Source organism: Ornithorhynchus anatinus, chromosome 12 (genome assembly GCF_004115215.2).
Source record: "Ornithorhynchus anatinus isolate Pmale09 chromosome 12, mOrnAna1.pri.v4, whole genome shotgun sequence".
Classification (NCBI taxonomy): domain Eukaryota; kingdom Metazoa; phylum Chordata; class Mammalia; order Monotremata; family Ornithorhynchidae; genus Ornithorhynchus; species Ornithorhynchus anatinus.
In genome coordinates this window covers 25,367,814-25,382,279 of record NC_041739.1, presented here as the reverse complement: position 1 = coordinate 25,382,279, position 14,466 = coordinate 25,367,814, and the positions used below count along the sequence as shown (strand labels likewise).

Here is a 14,466-nt window from a genome sequence, read left to right as displayed (position 1 = left end):
CGTAGGGTTCACAGTCTTAGTCCCCACTTTACAGATGAGGTCACTGAGGCACAGAGAAGGTAAGTGACTTGTCCAAAGTTACACAGCAGACTAGTAGAGTAGCTGGGATTAGAACCCACGACCTCTGACTCCCAAGTCCGGGCTCTTTCCACTAAGTCACGCTGCTTCTCTTAAACATCCACGTGCCCCGGTGAGTCAAGCCATTGTCAATTTAAATTGTGAACATCATAAACCTGAGAAGCAGCGTGGCCCAGTGGGAAGATCCCGGGCCTGGGAGTCTGAGGACCTGGGTTCTAATCCCAGTTCCGCCAATTGCTTGCTGTGTTACCTTGGGCAGGTCACTTAACTTCCCTGGGCCTTAGTTCCTTCACTTGTAAAATGGGGATTAAATACCTGTTCCCCCTCCTACTTAGACTGAGAGCCCCATGTAGGACAGGGACTGTGTCCAACCTGATTAACACTGTATCTACCCCAGCGCTCAGAACAGTACTTGACACATATTAAGTTCTTATTACTGCCATTATTATAGTAATAATAACTGTGATACTTATTAAGCACTCACTGTGTGCCAGGCACTGTACTAAGAACCGGGGTGGATACAAGCAAATCGGGTTGGACACAGTCCCTGTTCCACTTAGGGCTTCCAGTCTCAATCCCCATTTTACAGATGAGGTCACTGAGGCCCAGAGAAGTGAAGTGACTTGCCCAAGGTCATACAGTGGACAAGTGGCAGAGCCGGGAGTAGAACCCATGACTTTCCGTCTCACAGGCCTATGCTCTGTCCACTACACCACGCTGCTTCTCTAATCATCCTCTATTTATTCTCTATTATTACTATACCAATTCATTCATTCGAGAATATTTATTGAGCCCTTACTACGTGCAAAGCACTGTACCAAGCGCTTGGCAACAGAGACGATCCCTGCCCAATGACGGGCTTACGGTCTAATCGTTGCCTAGCCCCAGCTTAAATAGTTGATAAAACATTTATTAAGGGAGTAACTCTTCGACTTGCCTTCACTATTCCAGTGCCCTGCCTACTTTCCTGCCAAGCAGTCCAGGTTTCTTCCTGCTGGACACTCCTCTCCTGCGACTTCCAGCTTCCCCTCCCGGGACCAGCTTCGTACGTGCCTTTCCTTAGGAACCCCTCGGGTAGCTCAGGATGGTCATGTTGGAACCTGTGGGGAATGAGGTCTCTTGCCCAGAGAGCCAGAACCTCCCTAAAAACTACAAGACTTAAGCCCTCCTGACTCTCCTCTCTGATTAGCTTTTCTCTGTCAACTGGGGATAGGCCAGCAGATGAATGACGTAATTCTAAATGATTTATTTGATCGGAGCGGTTTTAATGGTGGCATTTGCTAAGTGCCAAGCCCCGTATTGATTCCTGGGGTACATACAAGATATGCAGGTAATCACCATGATGATATCTGTTAAGCGCTCACTGTGTGAGCGCCGTTCTAAGCGCTGGGATACAAACCAGGTAATCGGGCTGTCCCACGTGGGGCTCACAGTTTTTTACAGACGAGAGGGAACCGAGGCGCGGAGAAGTGACCTGCCCAGAGTCACACAGCAGGCAAGTGGCAGGGCTGTTATAAGAACCCAGGTCTCCTGAATCCCAGGCCTGTGCTCGCTCTGCTAGGCCACACTGCTTCTCAGTATCCACTGTATTAAAATCAACCTATTCAAAACAGATCTCTTAATAACTGAAATCTGGCTCCCTACCTGCTACGTTTCTCTTGAATAAGCAGCGTGGCTCAGTGGAAAGAGCCCGGGATTTGGAGTCAGAGGTCCTGGGTTTTCGACACCCGGCTCTGCCACTTGTCAGCTGTGTGACTGTGGGCAAGTCACTTCACTTCTCTGGGCCTCAGGTACCTCATCTGTAAAATGGGGATTAACCGTGAGCCTCACGTGGGACAACCTGATTACCCTGCATCTACCCCGGCGCTAAGAACAGTGCTCTGCACATAGTAAGCGCTTAACAAATATCAACATTATTATTCTACCCATACTGTGCCATTGTATTTCTTTATAAACAGCCCTTCTAATCAACACCTGACATCCTGCCAGTTCTTTATGGGTAGGGAATGTATCTGTTTATGGTTGTATTACACTCTCCCAAGTGCTTAGTACAGTGCTCTGCACACAGTAAATGATCAGTAAACACAACTGAACGAACGGATGAAACTTTTACGTTTCTTTTCTCAAGAAATCCTTATTTCTCCTTTTTCTGACGTTTCGCCTTTTCTCATATACCTCATTTTCCCGTCCGCTTCCTCCCTGTCTCGTGTACAGGGCCATCTAGGTCTAATAAGGACGCAGTGCTCGGGCACAAGTACTTCCTCAGAGTATGGAAACCGTGGCGCTGCCATCATTATTATTATTAGCTTTAAGAAAAAAAAGCAAAATAGACTGGATCAACTGAATCCCCCGTAGGCCAAGCATAGCAGAGCCCCGACTTCAGAAACGGTCCAACTCTGGTGGGAGGCCAAAGCGGTCTGGAATCAAACGGCGCGCCTGCAGCCGTGAGGAATGTGAAGGAAGACTCCTCTTTCCAAGAACGCTTTCGGCTACTTGGTTTACACTGCCACCTTGGATTTTTGATTTTGTCATTTATTTTCGTTTGCCGTTTCACCGTTCCGGTTCCATGGCTCTCTTTTCCTTCGTTTTAGGTTGTGTGACCAATGTGGGAGGGGGATGGGTTCTAATCTGGCTACCGTGCAATTACCAAAGCGTCCGGCCTAGGGCTTCGCCTACCGGGAATGCTTGAGAAGCACCACTACTAGTATTCTACTACCAGTGACTCGAACGGAGATCTTGCCCACCGAGCCCCTCTGGGATCTGAAGCTCCACCTCGTGATTCTTCGGCAGTCTGGCTCGGTGCCGGCAGTGCAGGGTAATGAGAGGGCTGGAGAGTTGCTGCGGACGGTGATGGTGGTGGGGTCGGTGATATCTGTGAGATTTGGTGGCACTGAGAGAGCCTGTGTGGAAGCAGGGTACCTTCAGCCGCTCACCATCTGATGGTCTCTTCCCCACAGCCTTCAAACATACTGCTCCAACTTCTGCTAAAAGAGCCCACTTCGGGTTGTCTTGCTTCCTCCGGCTACTGTCCCATCTTCCTCCTCCCGTTCTCGCCCGAACTCCTTCAAAGAGCTCCATCCACCCGCTGCCTTCGCTCCCTCTCTGCAAACTACCTTCCTGACCCACCCAAGTCAGGTTTCACGAGAAAGAGACGTACGCTCCAAAGCCACCACTGGCCAGCCGAGTCCAACAGGTTTTACTCTAGGCTAACGCTCCTTGATCCAGACGGTGAAGTACTGCAATACCCTCCTTTGGTTTCCGAGGTCTTTGGAAAACTGGCAAATCAAGGCAATGGGGCGCTAAACTTGCTCACCGAGAGGGAAATGAAAGCCGTAACCTTTGCTGTCATTGAAAAGAACAGCCCAAACAATATGGAAGACATTGGAGCAATGAGAAGGATCAACTGAGAACTATTTTTTCAAGCAAAACACATGCAGTTGCATTAATATTTAAATCCACCTTTGTTCCACTTACGTATAAACATTATTTAGTATTTTTAATTTTATTTCCCCACAATTCAGCTTTCACGTACGAAATCAGGTCACTCCTACACCAAGAGAGAAGTCAGTAAGTTCATAATAAAACCTACATAAACACGTACAATGCTTTCGGGACTCTTTTCCTTTGATGTGCGAATGGCAATTTGTGAAATATATCTCGTGAGATTACCCCTGTACACAGATCCCTTCACCAATTTTAAAACACAGGAACAACAAATGTCCCTCTACACTCAGAAAACACAGAGCCTTTATTTCCAAGAGGAACTTTGGGTAAAAAATGATGTGTGAACAGCAGACACTGATGTTCACACAAGCATACTGCACACAGACCAGCAGGCGATTTTCTGTTATTTTTGGATCGTGCTTTGGAGGTGCTTGGCACAATGGAATTTCAACGCCATAATTACTTATTTCTTTGTGTGCCAATCTTAGAATTTACAGGTAAAGAAGAAAAGTAAAGGAATCATCAAATAAAATGCCTTTAAACTCTCTTCAAGCAGTGTAGTTTATAACCATTACACAAATAGAGACATACAAAAGGGAAAGAACTGAAATAAAGTAATGTTCCAAAGGTTCAGTTTACAAGGACCTCACACAAAGTTTTTTTTTTTTGGTGTGTGTGTGTGTGTGTGTGTGTTGGGTGGGTTTTTTTTCCCCCCAACTCTTACTAGAAACAGCATTATTTGCTAGGAAAAAAAAAAAACCCTGGCTGCCAGAAGCTATGGTCCATCTAAAGCAAACATCTTTAAGATGGAAATAGTGTGTTAATACTGAAAAAAGGCAGGACTGAATACACAAATTTCTGTAAAATCTGTTGCAAAACACTGCACTACAGTTCGAAGTTCGGTTTTTGCGTCTGAGAAAAAGCGATTGTGTTTACGGACAGAGTGCCTGAAACATATAGCACTGTATCACAACAGTACTAGAAGTAATCAAATTTTCAAACTTTCTAATTAAACCTTTTCTCGTAGGTTATTGGGAATTCAACACTGGTCTTGGTTCACAGGATAGAACAATGGGAAAATTTTCCGAATGGTTGAACACTAACCCTGACAAGTGTGGAGAGCCAACTACAATACATTATATGGTAGCATAACCTGCCACCCACGTTGCTGAGAGAACAGCTTTCAAACACATGCACTGAGCTGTAAAACCACAAAATCCCTTATTACACATTGTCTTTTTTACTCTGGGTGCAATATACCATCAATTCTTTCCAATATAAATCTCTTTTCTATTTATTTTTAAAGCTTACTCACAATCACACATTGTCCCCTTCAGACTGATGCTAGCTAGCTTTTTCAAAAAGGACATACAACAGGAAAACAAATTATCATTTCTAACAGTATCTCAAAGAAGTCTAACATCTGCAGCAGTTTCCCATAGCCTAGTTTCTGGAGCCCTATTACCTTACGGGAGTCTTTAGCCCGGCTTCTCTTTGCAAAAAAGGACAAAACTCCGAGGTAGGTGAGCCAGGCTCCTCAGAAAGCATCTGAAATCACTTGTTTCAGGACCGAAGAGTATAAATTTGCTTTTGGAATTCGTTCTTGAAAGAAAAAAAAATAGAGTCCTACTCAACATCAGAAAACAAAAGAGGAAGGCAAATCTTGGAAATTGGTCACGGTGTATTTTCCTTGATTCTAGACATATATGTCGCTTAATTCTCTGGGGTAGAGAGACTTTTTACATATTCAGGGGCATCCTGCAGGCATGATTTGTATGGCATTGGATATTAGTGTGCTTATGTAAATGAGCCAAGACCGTATAATGACAAACATACTCCAACCTCATTAGAGCTTCGGGCTTGCCAACCAAGCGTTCTTGTCTTTCAGAGGAGGATGCATTTAAAAAGGCAAACTAACAAGGCAAATTTATAAGAAGAGGTTTGAGACACAGCAGTGACGCTTACAGGGAGATCAGATGAAACGTGATCACGACTGCAGTTATTTTATATATTTGTAGAGTCGACGCCCTAAAATTACTCCTAAAGCTATTCCCACCCCCCCCACACATCTTGCCTATTTAATGATTTCCCCCTGACCCCTGCCTCCAGCCCCCAGTCTGCTGACTGAATCATAGCATTCCAGGATAGCCAGAGGACATAACACAGTTTCTTTTGGGGTTTTCAATTGCAACTTTTACTGGCAAGAAGAATTTTATTTGTGAGTGTTTCTATTATACTGACAGGGTCAATTAGTCCAGTGAACTATTGGTCATTCTGCCCGATAGCTCAGCGAATTATTCGAGTGAGAACTTTCGTAACCTATAACTGAACGCAGCCAATTACCCTCGTAAACATGACAGTCTTAACCGTCCGGAGGGATTTCAAGTTTATCTTGGTAGCATACCACAGCAGTGTTATTTTCCCAGACTGATAGCATAATTAGCTGATTGGATCTTTAAAAAATTATAAGACTTTAAGGAGACTGACTCCTTCGGAAGTAAAGGAAAAAACACACATCCACGGAAAGCTGGGAATCATGAGTTCTTGCTTCTCCCCCAGGAGGGGCTGGGCTGGGGCTGGGTTTGCCCTTGGGCTGGGAGGTCTCTTGAGAATATGGTCCCAGATATATTGGCAATAGGTACATTACCTTGGAACATGTGGCCTAGTGGATAGAGCAGGGGCCTCGGGAAATCAGAAGGACTTAAGTTCCAATCCTGCCTCTGCCAGTTGTCTGCTGAATGACCTTGGACAAGTCACTTAACTTCTCTGTGCCTCAGTGACCTGTAAAATGGGGATCAAGAGTGTGATCCCCCTCCCCCAGCCCCGATGTGGGACATGGACTGTGTCCAACCTGATTAATTTTTATCTACCCCAGCATTTAGTACAGTGCCTGGAACACAGTAAGGGTTTAACAAGCGCCGTTAAATAAAAAAAGGGAACACTCTCTCACTGCAACAGACAGACAGTCGTCTCAAAGAGGACAGTGGCTTTGATTCCTGCTGCTCTCCTCCCTTCTCCACCAAGGATGCTGCCGATAGTGTTTTAAAAGAAGGGATGAGGAAGAGAAGTGCGTGCACATCTACATGTGCACTTCTGAAGACCAAAGTCAGATGAAATCGATTTCTAAGTTTCCGCCCAGTGCTCTATTTACTTGCTCGATCTCGAGTCGAATATAATAAAAATAATAATAACGATGATATCTATTAAGCACTTACTATGTGCCAAGCACTGTTCAAAGCGCTGGGGTAGATACCAGGTAAACAGGTTGTCCGAAGTGGGCCTCACAGTCTTAATCTCCATTTTACAGAAGAGCTAACTGAGGCACGGAGACATGAAGTAGCAGAAGCGGCGTGGCTCAGTCGAAAGAGGCCGGGCTTGGGAGTCAGAGGTCATGGGTTCGAATCCCGGCTCTGCCATTTGTCAGCTGTGTGACTGAGGGCAAGTCACTTAACTTCTCTGTGCCTCAGCTACCTCATCTGTAAAATGGGGATTAACTGTGAGCCTCACGTGGGATGACCTGATTACCCTGTATCTCCCCCAGCGCTTAGAACAGTGCTCTGCACATAGTAAGCGCTTAACAAATACCAACATTTTTTTTTTTTTAAAAGCATCCCCTCTCTTTTCCCGCTACACCACAGCACACACAAACACACACTTCATTCCAGTCATGCCAACCTACTCACTAGCCTCATTCTCACTTTTCCGACCTCTTGCTCACGCCTTTCCTCCTATCTGGAACTCCTCTCCCATCACATCTAGCAGATCACTGCACTCCCCATCTTCAAAGTCCAGGTGTTTACCAACTCCGTTGTACTGTACTCTCCCAAATGCTCTATCACGCAGAAATTAGCCAGTAAACACCATTGATTGACTGATCTGAATTACCTTCAGGCAGCTTTCCCTGATTATTCTCTCAAACAAGATTTATTGTACACTTACTCTGTGCAGAGAACCACACTTAGTGCTTGGGAGGGTACAATGGATTTGGTAAGTCACCTATCTCATCCACCTTGCCACTGACCCTTCACATCCCTTCCTACCTCTGGCCTGGAACACCCTCCCTCTTCATATCCGACAGATAATTACTGAAGCGTGGCTCAGTGGAATGAGCCCGGGCCGGGGAGTCAGAGGTCATGGGTTCGAATCCTGGCTCTGCCACTTGTCAGCTGTGCTCTGCCACTTGTCAGCTGCGTGACTGTGGGCAAGTCACTTCACTTCGCTGGGCCTCAGTTACCTCATCTGTCAAATGGGGATTAACTGTGAGCCTCACGTGGGACAAACTGATTACTCTGTATCTACCCCAGCACTTAGAACAGTGCCCTGCACATAGTAAGCGCTTAACAAATACCAACATTATTATTATTACAGTCAAAACCTTATTAAAAGCACATCTTCTCCAACAGGCCTTCCCCCAACTAAGCCCTCATTTCCTCTTCCCCCACTCCTTCCTGCACTGCCCTTTCACTTCGATTTGCACCCTTTATTCACCCATCAGCCCCGTAGCACTTACGCACAGAGCCGTATTTTTTTAATTCATATTACTGTCTCCCTCTCTAGACTGTAAGCTTGTTGTGGGAAGGGAACATGACTACCAACTCTTATGTTGTACTCTCCCAAGCACTTAGCAGAGTGCTCTGCACACAGTAAGGGCTCAATAAATACCACTGAATGATCGACTGGTAGACATGATCCCTATCCTCAGGGAGTTTACAGTGTAGCAGGGAAGACAAACACTAAAATAAGTAATAGAGTATAAAGATACATTCAACAGTGCTACTGGTGGGGGCAAGGGGGGACAACAGAGGGTAGTGAGTAAAGAAGGGCTTGGGTGACAAAGAAGTTCTGAAATGGCAGTAAGTGGTGGTAGGTGCCGGGGAGGGAGGGAAGAAGGTAGAGAGATGAAGATTAATTGCCCCACCTTATTTCCCCCAACTACTATTTCGGTCCTTCTTGCATCACTAACAGATCTCCCATTGCATTTATACCCAATGTCTTTCTACTCTGCTTCCTTCTACCAGCAATTGATTTTATTTTAAGAGTCTCCCCTGCCAGATTATCATCATCTTAAGGGCAGGGATCATGTGTATCAATCCCTCTGTACTCTTCCAAGCACTCAGTACAATGGTCTGCACACAGTAATTCTCTATTAATGTTAGTAATTAATGGATTTTAGCTGGGCTGGAAAGATGGGATTAAAATTGATCCTGGCTGCGGGGTCCTGGTCCCTGGGTATTTTTAGCATGTTTCTAAACCCTACTTTCTATCACACCATCAGCTGTGGGTTGTATGTCATATTATTTGTGGAATCTGTATAGTTTTAGATTCAGGAGAAGCACATTGGCTTGTTTGGGTTTTTTCCCCTTTAAAAAATTATGAAAGATTAATTTTCAGGTGGGAGCTTGTTCCTGATCCATCCCGAACATCTTCCTTTCAAATGGGATGATTGAAAGTCCCACGAGGGCAGGGATTATGCCCGTTTACCCTATAGTGCTCTCCCAAGAGTTTAGTGCAGTATTCTGCACAAAATAAGTGCTCAGTACCACTGACTGAGTGGCGTCGTCATTATTGACACGGCCGAGTGAGCAGTTACTGGGGGCAGAGTATTGCCCTGGGAATTTGGAGGACAAAGAAATAACAAAAGACAAGACCCTGGCCCTCAAGGAGCTCACAAACTGCCAGGAAATGGACAGATGTTTTATCTTTTCTCTGGATCTTTTAACTACAGATATACAATTCCACAAGTTGTACAACCCTGCGATATTGCCCCCCCCCCCTTTTCTGATGTACTTGTAACCAATCATATTTACTGAGGGTTTACTGTCTGCTGAGCACTGTACTAAGAGGTTGGGAGAGTACAAGGTAACAGAGTTGGTTAACACATTCCCTGGTCAGAAGGAGCATACAGTCTAAAGGGGGCAGGGAGATATTAAAATAAGAGATATGTCCTAAGTTCTGTGGGGGTGGGGTGAATAGCAAGTACTGAGAGGTTACAGAGGTTTCAAAGGAGGCATAAGTCACGCAGAAGGGAGGGGGAGTAGGGGAAATAAAGGCTTAAACGGGGAAGGCCTCTTGGAGATGTGATTTTAACAAGGCTTTGAAGGTGGGGAGACCGGTGGTTCGTCAGATATGAAGGGGTAGAGACCTCCTGGTCAGAGACCACATGGGTAAATACTGACAATCAACAGGCGAGGCTGGCTACTGGTTAGTGTTTTTGTTCAGGGAAAGATGAAGTGGTTGGCCTACTCAATCGATCATATTTACTGAGTGCTAACTGTGTGCAGAGTACTGAACTGAGCGTTTGGGAGAATTTAACCCAGTTGGTAGACATATGCCCCGCCCACAGCAAGCTTACAGTCTAGAAGGGAGACAGACATTAAAATAGATTTAATTACGGATATGCATGTAAGCGCATAAGTGCCGCAATAATCAGACACGGCATTGCAGAGTGGAATTTTACGTATACTGGGATAAGGTATTTCTTTCCCATCGCCTTCTCTATTCCCAACAGTATTCCTGCCCCTCTCAGGGTTCCCTTTATATTGACTGTTTTGTATGATGCAGCGTTTCCTCCTTTTCTTACTTAGGCGCTTGTTCTGCTCTCCGGAAGTGGACAGGTGAGCCCACTGCTTCAAATCGTTATAGGTGGCTACTTTAAGTCAGTCTTCTTGAGGAGGGTGGGGTCACTCAGGGGAATGAGTTTCTCAGCCAATTTTAGCCGAATCTCTAAAGGGTATGGGCCAAGTCGGCTTTAGGGCCGGGGGATCTTGAGTTTACGGATTGGCACGGACCGGGCCAATTCACCTCTAGCATCCCTACAGTCTCCATTTTTAAGGACATTCAGGTTGAGGGGGTGGAAAGATTTGGGGGGGGGGGGCAGCGACTGAATAAATTGGCATCCAGAAAGCAGATCCATTATTAGATCCATGCCCAGTGGTTTCAAATCAATTTATCACATTTATTGAGCAAATAATGTGCAAAGCACTGTACTCAGCACTTGGGAGAGTACAGTACAAAAAAAGACACATTCCCTGCCCACAACGAGCTCACAGTCTAGAGCTCATTGTCTCTGAGGTCATGGGTTCGAATTCTGGCTCTGCCACTTGTCAGCTGTGTGACTTGGGCAAGGCACCTAACTTCTCTGTGCCTCAGTTACCTCATCTGTAAAATGGGGATGAACTGTGAGCCTCACGTGGGACAACTTGATTACCCTGTATCTACCCTAGTGCTTAGAACAGTGCTCTGCACATAGTAAGCGCTTAACAAATACCAACATTATTATTATTAGTTTCAAACATGGCAGTTACTTTGAGCTGTTGAGATAAGAAGCCAGGAGGCCACTGTACTCTCGGTCAATGGGAATAAGGAGCAGCGTGGCCTAGTGAATAGAGCACGGGCCGGGGAGTCAGAAGGACCTGGGTTCTAGTCCCGGCTCTGCCATCTGTCTGCTGTGTGACCTTGGGGAAGTCATTTCACTTCCTCAGTTCCTCAATGAACTCATCTGTAAAACGGGGATTGCAACTGTGAGCTCCTTGTGGGTCAAACTGTGGTATTTGTCAAGCGCTTACTATGTGCCAAGCACTGTTCTAAGTGCTGGGGTAGATACAGAGTAATCAGGTTGTCCCACATGGGGCTTTTAATCCCCATTTTATAGATGAGGTAACTGAGGCACAGAGAAGTTAAATGACTTGCCCATGGTCACACAGCAGAAAAGTGTGGAGCAGGGATTAGAACCCATGTCCCCTGACTTCCAAGCCCGTGCTCTTTCTACTAAACAGTGCCTGGCACATAGTAAGCACTTGACACGCACCATTTTTTAAAAAAAATTTGCACTGGTTCAACCGAAGCCAGGGCCTACTGTTTATCCCACGCAGGCCTGGTCTGCACGATTCTGAGGCTGCACTTGAACCGGGAATCTTTAGCCCACACAGAGTTCCGGGACCTTTTCCTTCCCAACTTCACGGGTCTGTGAGATCCACCGACGAGGAAATAGACTGCCCGGCCGGTGTCAAAAAAAAAAAAAAAAAGAATGCCTTCAGAATAATGCTAATAATAATAAGTATGGTATTTGGTGAGTGCTGAGTGCCAAACACTGTTCTAAGTGCTGGGGTAGATACAAAATCAGATCCCACGTGGGGCTCACAACCTAAGTAGGAGGGAGAACAGGTGCTGAATCTCCACTTTGCAGATGAAGGATCTGAGGCACACAGAAGTTCATTCAATAATATTTACTGAGTGCTTACTATGTGCAGGGCACTGTACTAAGCGCTTGGAATGTACAATTCGGCAACAGAAAGAGACAATCCCTGCCCACTGACGGGCTTAGAGTCTTGAAGTGATTGGCCCAAGGTCTCACACAGCAAGTATGCCGCAGAGCTGGAATTAGGACCCGGGTCCTCTGGCTCCTAGGCCCCTGCTCTTTCCACCGGGCCATGCTACTTCTGAAGTGCTGCTTCGGAGGTGGGTGCCGACTTCACGGTAAGAACCGCAAATTAAACTGAATAGCATTTTATATCCATTTCCATTCATTTCAAGAGGTGAGTCTTAGGGCCGCGTTTTCCCGATGCAGCACGATACCCATAAATTTTCAGCAAACAAAAACATACGAGGCAGCATCCAACCGGACATTTCCAAGGCAAACGTCTGAATCAGGTGCAACTGTCTTTAAACAAAAGTACGTGTTCACCCGAGGCAAAACCGTTCTGAAAGCCAAAGGTTTGTTTAGGCGATACCTGCCCGCTGCTTAAATTTCTATGGGTTAGTTAATGCTATTCTCTCACTCCCACCTCTGGGAACTGTCCCTTTGATTAGATGATCTCGTTAGCATTTTCAAAAATGACGTTGGCTAAGTTCGCTGACAGTATGAAACACAAACACTACAGTTTTGTAAAGGTTCATGCCTCGCCGCAAAGCTCTGCCAGTGTTGACCGCGTATGGTTCCGCTCAAGCATAAGGGTTAAGAAGTAAAATTCAGTATGGCCAAGGACCGGCCTAGCTCCTGAGACTTCCACAGCTGTCCCATAAAGAGGCAGTCCTGTTTTATATTTATTTTTATGTGGGCCCACTGACGTTAATGAGCAGACCCTTTAGTCAGGTGCAGCATAAAACAGGAATGTCAGATTGAGTCACAATCTGCTTCACCCCGAGTCCCAAATACAAAGCTTACTTCTCCCCTGAAATAAAACGTTAGCATGAAACGAAAATGACTTCATGAACAGTCTCTGCTCTGGTTTCTCAGGTACTTTTACTCCTGACTTTAGGTGTCCCGAAGGCTTGGGTGAAGATTCCAATTTTCCCAATGGTCGAAGATTTATGCGTTCATTTTAATCTCGAAAAATCAGCCCTTTTTTTAACCTATGATTGGCCTTTGGCTACCTCTCCACACGATCTCCTTTAAGAATAGGTCGGTGAATAACGGAACCATACATTATAAATGGTGGCTGGTCTCTTAAAGATCTCTAGGGATGGGCATCTCTTGGCTAACTACTTAAATCCTCTAGACTGTAAGCTCCTCATGGGCAGGGAACAGGTGTACCCACTCAGTTACACTGTCCTCTCCCAAATGCTTAATTTGGTGCTCTGCACTCAATAAATTCCACTGGTCGACTGAAAAGCTTCTCCGTTACATCCAGTCTCCCTCGGTTTAATTTAAGCCTACACGCTCTTCAGTCCTCGGTGGATATGGAGAACAACTGGCCGACATCTTCCCCATTAAAACATTTTATCAACGAGAAGCAGCGTGGCTCAGTGGAAAGAGCACGGGCTTAGGAGTCAGAGGTCGTGGGTTCTAATGCCGGCTCCGTCACTAGTCAGCTGTGTGCCTTTGGGAAAGTTACTTAACGTCTCTGCGCCTCAGTTAGCTCCTCTGTAAAACGGGGATTAAAGACTGTGAGCCCCACGTGGGACAACCTAATTACCTTGTATCTCCCCCAGCGCTTAGAACGGTGCTTGGCACATAGTAAGCCCTTAACAAATACCATCATCTCATCATCAAGCATACTCCCAATTCTAGGACATCAATAAGAGCACTGAAATAGACTGGATTCCAAGACCAATCTCTGTCATTATGTCACCAAACCACTGTCAGTATGTCTTAACTGTTGTACTCAACTCTTAGTGTTCTCAAGCTTAAGTGAGTTTACACAGATTACATCTACTCTGTCTCCCATGTCTACATAATCTATTACAATTACAGGAAATAATAAATTAGCCCGGGGCGATTTGTTCTTCAAAGGGCTTCTCTGGTTACCCCGGTATCTTATGCTCTTCTAAGTGGTTACAGATTCATTGTTTGAACATTTGTTCCAACTCTTCCCACCTATCGGATTTTAAATTGCTTATGTGATTTCTAGGGCTTGTCCTTTAAAAGATGACTAGGTATCCTCCAAATTCTCAAAGTTCTCTTCCATGAATTTACTGCTTCTGAAATAACACATGCCAATTTCTGATGTACTCTAGGCTAAACTTAAATACAGCTAGTGATGGGATGTTGTGCCTTTTTAAAGATACTCTTTAACCTTAAACTGACTGATTAAATACTCCTATTTTCAGTTTGGCTTTCCAACCTTCCACCTCAGGCAGGATCCTGAGTAGGAGTACTCTTTGGTTCATTTTCATCCGGCGTATTCACTAAGCGCCTGTGTGCAGAGCACTGCACGGTGTTGGACCATCAAACAGAAGTTGAAAACTGGGTCCCTGCCTTTGAAGAGATGGTTTAAAGATGATTTCTGTTAACATGAAAAGCCTCTACCTTTCCCAAGTCACCTATAATAAGCTTCTTTCTGATCATCCTCTTCTGAGAATTGAAAGTTGTTCCGGTTACCTCTTACGCTTCATAAAGCACTCAATCAGCTCTCTTCCCCATAATTACCTTCACCCTTCTCTCAACACACCCCACCTCACAGGCTTTGTTCCTTTCAAGTCAACCCACTCATTGCTTTGACTCAT

The 14,466-nt window shown here is 45.3% G+C and overlaps 1 protein-coding gene across 6 annotated transcripts in view; it reads right to left on the bottom strand.

Moving 5' to 3' along the window:
* ANAPC10 (anaphase promoting complex subunit 10) overlaps nt 1-14,466 on the bottom strand; it is a 69,523-nt gene that overhangs the window by 20,414 nt on the left and 34,643 nt on the right. Inside the window, exon 5 of one of the 6 annotated variants that reach the window (XR_003763264.1) lies at nt 4,988-5,124. The exons of 4 other annotated variants lie outside the window; for them this stretch is intronic. Coding sequence is in view for 1 of the 2 variants with exons in the window: in XM_007668434.4 (XP_007666624.1) it covers nt 11,478-11,513 (36 nt within the window). In the remaining variant the exon portion in view is untranslated. Of the gene's footprint in view, nt 1-4,987; nt 5,125-11,315; nt 11,514-14,466 lie in introns of those variants that run through there. One more of the 6 variants, XM_007668434.4, reaches the window with a different exon arrangement.